This window comes from Belonocnema kinseyi, chromosome 4, assembly GCF_010883055.1.
Source record: "Belonocnema kinseyi isolate 2016_QV_RU_SX_M_011 chromosome 4, B_treatae_v1, whole genome shotgun sequence".
NCBI classification, from domain to species: domain Eukaryota; kingdom Metazoa; phylum Arthropoda; class Insecta; order Hymenoptera; family Cynipidae; genus Belonocnema; species Belonocnema kinseyi.
This window is the reverse complement of record NC_046660.1, coordinates 88,150,741-88,162,270: the sequence shown is the minus strand read 5'-3', so window position 1 is coordinate 88,162,270 and position 11,530 is coordinate 88,150,741. Positions and strand designations below refer to the sequence as shown.

Sequence of the window (11,530 nt, the reverse complement as noted above, 5' to 3'; positions counted from 1 at the left end):
TGATTTACAAAAAAAGTTCTATGGTTCAAAAAAAAATTTTGTTCAATAGAAAAAAGAGGTTGGTAATGTAGGAATTCCACTGTGTCGCATGCCCTTAATATTATTTCTTGAAAAAAGATCCTACTCCATCTTCACTCCATTGGGAAACGAACCACAAAACTTCCGATTTCCGGTCAGGTGCTTTTCCAATTAAGCTATTAGAGCGATCAGAATAAGAACGAAGTTACTAAGTTTTGTGGTTCGTTTCCCAATGGAGTGAAGATGGAGTAGGATCTTTTTTTCAAGAAATAATTTTAATTTGAAAAATATTATTTTCCATCTAGTCTTATTAAGACGTTAAGCATTTTCTGTTATTGAAGATTCTTAACTTGACCGATATTGTGTAGATTTTCTGCCTTCATGGATTGGAGGGTTGATCTACTGTCGGTAAGGTAACATTCACTGATGATATAACAGATTCATTTAAAATAATTAATTGTATATGGTTGAAAATTAATTTTTTAAATTGAAAATGTTATTATTTTATTTTAAGTTGAATTTTTTTACAGTTTAAAATGCAACTATTTGGTTGGAAATCCATGTACTTTGTTGGAAATATGTCTTTTTGGTAGAAACCTAGAAAAGTAATCTATTTATTAAAAAATGATCTCTTTGGTGGAAAATTTTACTACTTTGCTTGCAAATTTGTGATTTTTTTTGTAGTTCAAAATTTATTTTTTAAACTAAAAATTTAACAATTTTTTTTTTTTGTGAAATTTGGTCTTTTTCAGTTGAATCTGGTTAAACATTAATTTTGTTGTTAAAGATTCATAATTTTAGTTAACAATTTATCTCTTTGATTAAAAATCTAACTATTTTTTGAAATTTTTTTTTATTGTTGAAAATTAATTTTTTCACTGAAAATTTAACTATTCGATTTTTCTTGGAAATTACCTTTTTTGTTAAAAATGTCTGCTTTTATGGTTTTTTGGTTGACAATGCTACTGTGCTGGTTTTGAAAATTCAATTATTAAGACGATAATTCATGTTTTATTCGTTAAACATTTTTCTTACGTAAAATTTTTCAAACTTTCCCCCATTGTCTTGCGTAATTTGTTGATGACACATTATAAAATACGGTACAACTGTTAGCATTACAAGTATTCAAAATAAATGTAAAAACAAACTTTCTTTTTTCATGAATATTATTGACCCCCTATGGGGGCAAGAGTGTAAGGAAAGTTTATAATTTGCAAACTAAGATTGTGTAGCAAATCTGAATTTTTAAGTGTATAATTAACAATACCTCTAATACTATTTTCTGAATTAAATTTTTAAGATCCCTTGTGAAAATGTAAATCGTATTATAAATTTCAGGTGCGGTTGTAGTGGGTGTAACTTCCCTGTGGACAATTGGCAGAAGCTCTCAGGAATTGGTAGATCGTTCCAAACACGATCAATCAATAAAGGTGACAAACAAACAAGGATTCACCTGCTGGCTTGGAATAGCGAGCAGCACTTTAGCAGTAGCTTCAACTGGCGGTTCAATGCTCCTTTCGAGAGCTATCAAAAATGGAACTTCCATCAACAAAGCCGCCCAAATAACTCACGACGTAGTACAATTTACTACATTAGGTGCAACAGGAGTAGGCGCTGGATTTTCCTTTTACAACATATATGACACTTATCAACAAACCAACACTGTTTCTAAGCAAGAAGTACTAAATCTCGCAGCAACTTTGCTCCTACTCGGAAATTCAGTCATCAACCTCAAATTATCCAAGAACATAATAGAAAGCCACCAAACTTCTATTATCAAGGATTACGAAACAAGCTTAAGAAGCAACCGACATCGAAAAGAGTTTCAAAAAATGGTCCGTAACACCAAATCCATCGTCTCGGATCCAACAAAAGCGAAAGAGCAGATAATCCGTGGTATCAACAGTATCCAAAATAAGGATGAATTTTTCTCCTTAATACTGAAGAACAAAAAGAGTTTCGCCTCCGAAGGTGTCAAACCCGCTTTTGTGGAAGGTAAAGTTACGGTTAATGGAAAGACTTTAATGAATCCAGTCGATTTTGTTAAAGGTATTACGAAAACTCAAAATCCGGCGAATCAAATAGCCTTGAAGCCTGTTATCGCACCATCTACTTCTGTAGTTTCCATTCCGAATGAAAGCATTTTCGAAAGTGCACTCGCGAATTTCATTCGGCGACATACCAGTGATTTCCTTATCTTGATAACGCCGAAATTAAGTCAATTTTTGCATGTATTGACTGATATAAACAGCTATGATAATCCTGACATCGTATTTTCGAAACTACTCACCCTTGCTCTGAAAATAGCAAAGGTGATCATTCAAGATGAATATTCTGCTACTAATATACTCGTTCGGGCTGTGGATTTCTTTTGGGATTTCATCAAAGCGAGTGTAAGGGAAACCTTATCTGAAATGTGTGGCGAGGCAAGGCAATATCGAGAAGTTTTGATGAAAATACTTGTGAGTTTGTATTACAACGTCGAAATTAAATTAGACGAATGGGTTTGTTCCTTCAAAGAATATCTTAGAATAAAATTTAGGGAGGTAGAGGACAAAGTAAAAGCGGCTTGCAGCAATCAGTTTGAAAGAGTAGGCAATGCATCACGGTCACTCATGTACAATTGTACTACTTCGTAAAGTTTGAAAAATTTTAACTTTAAGTTGTTTGTGAGAAAAATGATCGACTGCAACAAAAATTAGATTTTAAGAGCAATAATAGAAAATGAAGTGCACTTATATTTGATATACTATGCGCACAAGTATGTTATAATCTCTAATATCATATTTTATTACGTAAATGAGTTTTCTGAAATTCATTTGAATTATTAATCTTGTATCGTTTGTCTTATTTTGTTTAATTAAAATGTGCTATTTAAAAGACTTGTTAATCGTTTGCATCTCAAGTGGTCTTAACCGATTCAGTATTTCATAATCTTAGTAATAGGATAGATAAATAGAGAAACAAAATCGAATAATTTTTGTTTTTTTCTTAATGGAGAGTAAGAAAAAAATCCTTGGTAATTTAATTAGCACAAGAAGCTTTCAGTAAAAATGAATTTTTTTATGATAATGAAAGCGAGGAAGAGACTTGTAAAATTCTACGACTCGAATACAATATGTTTAAAATATCAAATTAATTGTAAAAGTTCAAATTCGGAAAAATTAGCAACATAATTATCAGAAAATAATCTTGTGTTCATCGAATTTTAATGGACTGAAAATATAGTTAACTTATCATGTAATTAGTATGGTATACAGTTAATTATAACGGTCTTTAATCTTTTGTATCTTTAATTTAAAAGTTACTTAAAATAAATATATTTTCATTAAAATAAATAATAATTTACAGTTAAGTGCAATAATTTGAACTTTATGTTTTAAGAACAAAATTATAATTAGCGCTTGGTAGGGCTAGCATTACGGAATTTTCTACAATTTTGGAAATGTCAATTCATTTTATGCTATAATATTCGTCACTCTTTTTTTCCGTGAAATTTTTTACTGACTTAAAAATTGCAAAACAAAGCTTTTTCAAGATAGTGCAACTGTTTTTAAATTGTACATTAAATTGCTAAAGTTACTAATAAACGATTTTTATAAGTTAAAATAATACGATTGAATTATTTCGAGAATTTGATATCAAATTATTTATCACAGAAATAAATTATTAAGTATTAGACTTGAAATTTATTATTCAGGGTGGCCGCTGGACCGGGAAATGACCTGGAATTTTTATGAGACCAGGACAAAACCGGAAAATGACAGTGAAGTTATTTTTTGAACCTGGATTTTACAAATTTTTAAAAGAGAAATTGATTCAATCACTTTAAAAATTACAAATTTCATATAACATAATATAATCTGTCGAATTTTGATCTTTTTCGAGACATTTATCATTTAAAGAATTTTAAAGTGCAGTTTTAAATACTTAAAAACCTTAAAATTAGTAGCGTTCGAAAACGACTATTTTGGATAACAACATTTTTAGTTGATCAAAAAAAGATCAATTTTAATGATTTTTTGAAGTGAACTATATATTAATGATTAACAAGTGAATAATAATTGGTTTTAAAAGCCCAATTGAAACTTTATAAACTATTTTCAATTTTAAAATAACTTCAGAATAATATATTCATAATCAAAGGCTTTTATTACATTTAAAATATTGTTTTAGTCTAAAATTTGAAATTTTTAATTCAGAACTATAAGAATTGCTTAATAATTAGAAATAATTCATTGTTCATGTAAAATCGGGAATTATGTATAAAATATTCAAAACTAAACAAAAAACTACGTACACTGCCAAAATCCGGCTATCCGTATCGAAATTTCAGTGCAGACAGCCCATGGCCTAATTTAAAACAAAATATAGATTTTTGCAAATTTAGAACGAAAAGATTAGAAGCTTTTAAAGAATTGTGAAAGGCTTCAAGAGAATAAAAAACATTTTATTTTTAAAAATTAATTTGAAGAAAATATTTAAAAGTATTTCCTAAATGGTCAAAAATGAACCTGGAAGATTTTAAGAAAAGCTTTTTTGTTTTGCAGGATCAAAAAATAAATTTATGAGGAATTCAAATCATTGTAAAAGATGTTTAGAAGTTCCGGAAAAATTTCAAAAATAATTACAAATTAGAATAAATATAAAACAATATATAGATGTTTCAAGATTTTGAAATAAAAATTTGAAACTTTTTAAAGATTTTAAAACTATTTAAAATGAAAATAATTCAATTTTTTATTTAAGGAGTGTTCAATTTATAACAAAAATGTAATCTTTCAATTTTCAATATTTCTAGCTTAAAAATGCTTCAAATGATTTGCAGCTCAGTTTTTATTACTTTTATTACTTTTATTACTTTTATTATTTATTAGCCGGGAAATGATAGGGAGTTTTTTAAGTGATTAAAACAGCCACCCTATATATTTTCAAAAATTTGATTATAAATATAATATTTACTGATAATAATTATTCTATTTTTGAAACAAATGAAGTGTTGGTAATCAAAGGTTTGTTTTTACTTTCACATTCATTTGTAATGCTTCGTGATTCAATCTTTGAAATCAAAACAGGTCTTAGGTTGAAACTGTGTGGTTCGATAATATGAAGACTGCAGAAAGAGATATAAAGGTACGAAAATTAACAAAAAATTCTATTTTTAGTTAATAGAACCATTTTTTCTAGATTATGGAAAATTTTCTAAATTAGGTAAATGTTTATAATTGGTCTTTTTTATTTTTAATCAAAGAATATAGTTTTAAACTATATTAAAATTTTCCAGAAGATAATTTTAATTCCATATATTTTCAGTCTACAGAAAATTAATACAGAATTAATAACTTAAAAATAATAAACATAAAATTTGTGAACTGTGAGATTATTCATTGATAATTGATAGAAGTCAGAAATCTGCATAATCTTACATTAAATAATTTTTTAGGAAAAGTTAATAAGTGCAGCTAAAAAATGTCAACAAAATTTCTACGAGCTGCTAAGCGATTGGAACAGTTACGACCAAAAAAGGCCCCAGTGCCTAAAAAATTTCATTGGAATTGCTCTTTTTGGACCACCAAAAATCGACGACCTACTTGCAAACAGATCATTTTCTGGGAAAAATTGGGAAGACGAAATTTTTCCTCGCGATCCTCACCAACAGAAAAAAATTTCCAATATTTATGAAAAGATTATCAGACATGGGACCGAAAATACAACAAAGCAGGAAATAATGTGTGGAATAATTTATAACGTAATTTTTGAAATGAGATCGATAGAAGCTTTAAAGAAGATTTTAGAAACTGGGAAATGTTTCAGTGAAGAAAATATGGCCAGATGTCTTCAACCCGTTCCGATATTTAAGGTTTTAAAAAACTCTGTGAAGATCCAAAATGGCAAGAGAGTCACAAAGAAATTCGCAGTTTATTATATCGATGATTGTGAAAGAGTTTATAAAAACTGGAATGATTATTTAGGCAGTAATTTTTTACCTGAATGCATTATGGTTTCGCCAAAAGGAGGAGAATATCAAGGAGATGATAAGAAACAATGGTCGGGGAAAATGTCTTACGTTTGGACCGAAATTCATGAATCGCCAGCTTGTAAAACGAAAACGATTAATGCAATCAGTTCTATTAACACTTTTGTCAGTTTGGGATGTGCTGGAGTTGGAGTTGCAGCAGTTTTTAATCCAGTTGGGGCTACTTTTGTGGCTTTGAGTAAGTTACAGTTTTATTATTTACCATTTATACTGGGATCTAGTGTCTACTCTTCCTTGAAAACCTGAAATTCTCAGGGAATTTGTATCTACCTGGAAGAACCTGGAAATATCAGGACATTTTTTTTTTTTAAGTCAATGATTTTTTCGGGAGGGTGCTTAATTTTTTTGTTTAAATTGCAATATAAAAATGATTAAAAATGATTCTTCATTTGTGAAAATAGATTGATTGATATTACTAAAAATTTAACTATTCCATGTTTGGTTGAAAATTGATAGGTTTTAATTAAATATTCAAGTATCTGGTTGAAAATTAATTTATTTTGTTGAAATATTGTTCTTCATGGTAAAAAATTTAACATTTTGCTTCAAAATTCAATAGTTTTTTTGACATTTTTTCTCTTTCTTGGTTGCAAAATCTTTCTTAGTTCAAAATTCAACTCATGTTGAAAAGCCGTCTTTTTTGTTTGAACTCAACTGTTTTTAATTGAAAATTAAAGTATTTTCTGATTGAAATGTCATTTACTACCTACCATTTTTAATGAAAATTTAACTATTTCACTTGAAACTTCAAATATTTTATCGTAAAATGTTTTGTTTGTTTAAAATCCTTTTTTTTCAAACTAAAAATGTAACTATTTCAGTTGAATATTCCATAATTTTTGTTAATAACCCATCTCTTTGGTTTAACATTAATTTTTTCAACGAAAAATTGGACTAATCAATTTTTTGTGGAAAAATGATCTTTTTTTATTTTTAAATTCGTCTTTTTGGTTGAATATAATCTTCTTGGTTAAAAATTTAGCTATCCCAGATAAAGTTGCAAAATTTTAAGTTTATATCTCTCGAAATACTTTGAAATTTAGCGTAATCTTTTAAAATCCCATTTAATTTTTGAAAACCTTTGACCTTTCGGAAAATATTTGTACATCACTTGAATAAGTTTATAACTATTGAATTCTCTTTAATTACTTTTAAATACTTTAAAATTCCATGAAATTTTCTTACATCCCTTGAAGTACTTTAAAATCCCGCGTAATATTTTTAAGTACCTTTTCATTTTTTTATTTCTAACATTACGCAAAATATTTTGTCATCCTTTGTTATTGGTTAAAATCCCTTGGAAACCCGTGAATTACTTTTAAATTCTTTTTAATCCTTGACATCATGAGTCATTTTCTTACATCTCTTGAAGTCCTTTCAAATCCAGCGTAATCTTTTAAATCCTCTTTTAATTTTTTTAAATTGTTGACTTTCCGGAAAATATTTTTAAATCTATTACATTTTTGGAAATTCCTAAAAATGTTCAAAAACAGTTGAAATTCTTCAAAAGGCTTTAGAAAGGTTTCGAATCTTATAAAATAATTATTTGACAACCTTTTTGAAATCTGTTGTAATCCCTTGTCATATTTTTAAAATTGTTGAAACTATTGGAAACTCATAAATGAATTACATTTAAATTCTTCGAAATTCCGTGACATTTTCTTACATATTTTCATATTAAATTATTAATTAAATTTATTTTATATTTAAATATTTACATATTTTGACAAACTTTTTCATTTGTTGAAAATCTTTGACCTTTCGAAAAAGTATTTTGTAATCTTTTGAAATTTCGTTGAAATCTCCTCAAATCGTTTTAATAAACTTGAAACTATTGAATTAAATGACTTTTAAATTCTTTGAAAATGCTTGAAGTTTCCGGACATTTTCTTGTATCTCTTAAAATATTTTGAAATGCGGCGTAATCATTTAAAACTCCTTTTCATTTTTAGAAAATTTTGACATTTCCTAAAATATTTTTAAATGCATTGAAAATTCGTGAAAATGCCCTGAATTATTTCAAAACCTTCAAAATTCTACAAAAGGTTTTAGGCTGACTCGGAATCGTTGGAAACCATTGGAAATCCTTTTTTAAATCTGTTTATATGATCGAAAATCCCTTGAAATATTTGAAGATTAGTTGAAACTATTGGAAACTCCTGAACACCTTTAAATTATTTCAGATTTCTCGAAATGTCTGCATAATTTCTTACATACCTGGAAATCTGTTGCACTCCAGCGTAATCTTTTGAAACCCCTTTAAATTTTTTGAAAACTTTTGAAATTTCAGAAAATATTTTTAAATCTTCTGAAATTGGTTGAATCCTTTTAAAGTTTCATGTTTAAGTTCTCGTTTTTAGCAAAAGATCTTAACTTTCTAAGGACTTTAATGAATATTAAATTTTTTTTTTAAATTCTCCACTTACACAAATGGTGGAAATTGTCTACATTTTTACATATTTATATAAAAAAAAATCTTTCTTATGGTTCCGCAAAAGTTCATAAACTTCTGCGTCTACTGAGTTCATGTTGAAAGTAAAATATTAATTTTATAAAATAATATTGTAAAAAGGGTTAAATTTCGATGTTTTCGAAAGTTTATAATTTTTCCCCTAAATTGTACCCTAGAGTCAAACTTGGTATAAAAAAGTTACAAATTTCAAAAATGTGTAAATGCTTTCAAAAGCTTGACTAAAAATCTTTATTTTAAGTTTTGCAACTTTTTTTGTACCAGTTCTTAACTAAGGTAGAATATATAGGGAAACATATCTTGAAAAGATAGCAAAATTGTATAGAGACTGACCTTTAAAATGAGTCAAAGAACTTTGAAAAATTTTCTTTATTTCCAGATTCATTCAAGTTTTTCGAAAACATGCAAATTTGACCTCTTTTGCATTTTTTTTATTAAATTGAGATTTTGACACCGACTTGGACTTATTAGACGCATAATTTTATTACCTTACGCGTTATTATGAGAAAAAAATTTAATGTAATTATTATAAAAATTGAGGCGCTTTAGCAATCGCTAAAAAATGAATTAAAACAAAAAAAAATAAAAAATTGGAATTGTAGGTGCAGTAGGAATGGGTCTAAGTGGATTGTGGTCCATGAGCAGAAGTTCACATGAATTAGCAGATCGTCACCTCCACGAGCAATCCATCAGTATAAAATACAAGGATGGATTTTCTGGATGGTTTGGAATTGCAAGCAGTGCTTTAGCAGTCGTTTCAAGTGGAGGGACCATGCTTCTCTCTCAAGCTATCAAAAATGGAACTTCTCTCAGCACAGTTGCAAAATTAGCTCACGGATCAATTCAAATTGGATCCATAGCAGCCAATGGTGTCAATGCTGGCTTTGCAGACTACAACATTTACGAACCTCATCTAGAAAGAAAAGTTTCCGCCCAAGATGCACTTAATCTCGTCGCCAGCTTGCTTCTCTTCAGCAACTCTGCAGTCGATTTGAATTTATCCAACAGCATACTTGAACAAAACCCCCACTTTATTCGAGATTTTGAACACAGTCTGAGAAGTAGTCGCCACAGAAAAGAATTCCGTCGAATGGTTAGAAATAGCACCTCCTTCATGTCCAATTCAAATGGCAGTCCAGAGCAAATAATACGTCGTATTGCTAGAATTTCTCACAAAGATGTATTTTCGACTTCTATAATTAGCAATCAAAAAAATTTCTCATTAAAGGGAATCGAGGTTTCCTCTTCTGATGGCTCAATCACCATTGACGGAAAACCTTTATTGAGACCTGCTGATTTTGTAAAAAAGTTTCAGAAAAAAGTAAATGGGATTCAACCTATTGCTGTGCCACTGACAATCAATTTTGGTACACACGATATCATATTTGAAAGAGTGTTAAAGCATTTTCTGGCTCGATATGGAAACAACTTTCAGGGTTTCAAACCAACACTAAATCAGTTTTCCCCCTTTTTGAGTGATGTTCGCAGACTTGAGAAATCTGATGTGATCTTTGCGAAGATGCTTTTGATTGGTGTTAAGTTAGTTTGGAGGATAACTAATAAGAGATATTTTGTGAATAATATTCTTGCTGAGATTGTAGATTTCCTTTGGGAGTTTATACAAGCGAATTTTAGGGAAAGAATTCGTCCTCTCACTAAATCGAAGGTTTACAGAGAATCCTTGATGAAAGTTGTTATCAGTGTTCACACATCTGTGGAAAATAATCTGGACGACTGGATCGATTCATTCAAAGATTATTTGAAAATTAAATTCAAACTGATTAAAGAGAAAGTTGAATGTAACATGAAAGAGCGGATGTACCAGCTACATGTTTTGTAATTATAATTAATACTAAGTTTCATTTGATATATTTTATCGCGGCAATGACGCCAAATTCTGTAAGAATTTGTTGTGATAAAGTATTCCATGTAAATGGATTTGTCTTCCTTAAAGGAAAATTAATATCAAAAAGTTATCGAAAATAATTTTAGTTTTTTTATTCAACAGTTATTTGTAGAATTGTTTTCATCAAGATAGCACCTCCACAATAGAAATTCCCAAATCAACAGAATTTTGGATTTTTTTTGAGCTCTCAAAGTATAAGTAGCGTAAAGTTTTTTCCTAAAATTTTGGACCAAAGACTGCTCTTTGTTAGGGTTCGTAACTTTTGAATTAACGAAGTAGTTTAACTTTCATCCTAGTAGTTGGATCTTTAACGAAAAAAGAGGAAGTATCAACAAAAAAATGTAACACTTGATATTTTAACTAACATATTTATTTTTAACTAACACAGACGATCTTTCAAAAAAACAGTTAACTTTTCACCCGAATAGTAAAATGGTCACCCTAAAGCTGAATTTTTAACACAGAAGATTAATTTTCTACCAAAAAGACGAATTTTTGACAAAACACATAAAATTTATTACCAGTAGTAGAATTTTCAGTTAACAAGAATTTTATTTTATTATCAGAAAAGATGAATTTTCGTGTAAATACATACATTTTTATCCAAATAGTTGAATTTTCAACTTAATATTTCGAACAATGGATGTGATTTTACTCTAAATTTTTTAAATTAATTTTTAGTTTATACTTCTTTCGCTTTTAAACACTTTTAACTAAATAGTTTAATTTTTACACTAAAAGTGATTAGTTTTTAACAATAAATGTATTTCAAATCTAAAAAGACTAATTTTTTCCAAAAAAATTAATTTTGAACTAGAAAATATGGATTTTTAATTAAAAAAACGGAATTTAAACATTTTTTTAACGAATCTTCAACCAAAAAAATCAATTTTCAACAAAAAATAAAATTTTATGAAAGAAGTTAAATTTTCCACCAAATTGTTCAAATTTAGAGCCAAAAATGCGAATTTTCTGCAAAAAATTGAAATTGTGTACAACAAACTTTAATTTCAACCATAATCGACTCATTTTGATCCAGGCAGTTGCAATTTCATTCAAAAAATGTCAGATTTTTATAGAAAGAGATGAATTTTCAAAC

The 11,530-nt window shown here is 28.4% G+C and overlaps 2 protein-coding genes across 3 annotated transcripts in view; both read left to right on the top strand.

Moving 5' to 3' along the window:
* The window catches only part of LOC117171501, a 30,713-nt gene extending 27,815 nt beyond the window's left edge, over positions 1-2,898 (top strand). For both annotated transcript variants that reach the window (XM_033358867.1, XM_033358866.1), the window contains exon 4: positions 1,357-2,898. In XM_033358867.1, coding sequence (XP_033214758.1) covers positions 1,357-2,657 — 1,301 coding nt within the window. In that variant the 3' untranslated portion in view covers positions 2,658-2,898. The remainder of the gene's footprint in view (positions 1-1,356) is intronic.
* Positions 2,899-5,068: 2,170 nt separating this feature from the next.
* LOC117171251 lies at positions 5,069-10,508 on the top strand. The gene is made up of 3 exons (XM_033358367.1): positions 5,069-5,151; positions 5,462-6,233; positions 9,128-10,508. Exons 1-3 carry the CDS (start codon positions 5,125-5,127, stop codon positions 10,363-10,365), a joined length of 2,037 nt encoding a protein of 678 aa, XP_033214258.1. The 5' UTR covers positions 5,069-5,124; the 3' UTR covers positions 10,366-10,508.
* Positions 10,509-11,530: the final 1,022 nt, after the last annotated feature.

Excerpts from the sequence above, each read along its gene's own strand:
- LOC117171251 (XM_033358367.1), top strand. The coding sequence starts at position 5,125 with ATGAAGACTGCAGAAAGAGATATAAAG. Across the intron at positions 5,152-5,461 it reads CTGCAGAAAGAGATATAAAG|GAAAAGTTAATAAGTGCAGC; the intron begins GTACGAAAATTA and ends ATAATTTTTTAG. Across the intron at positions 6,234-9,127 it reads GGCTACTTTTGTGGCTTTGA|GTGCAGTAGGAATGGGTCTA; the intron begins GTAAGTTACAGT and ends TTGGAATTGTAG.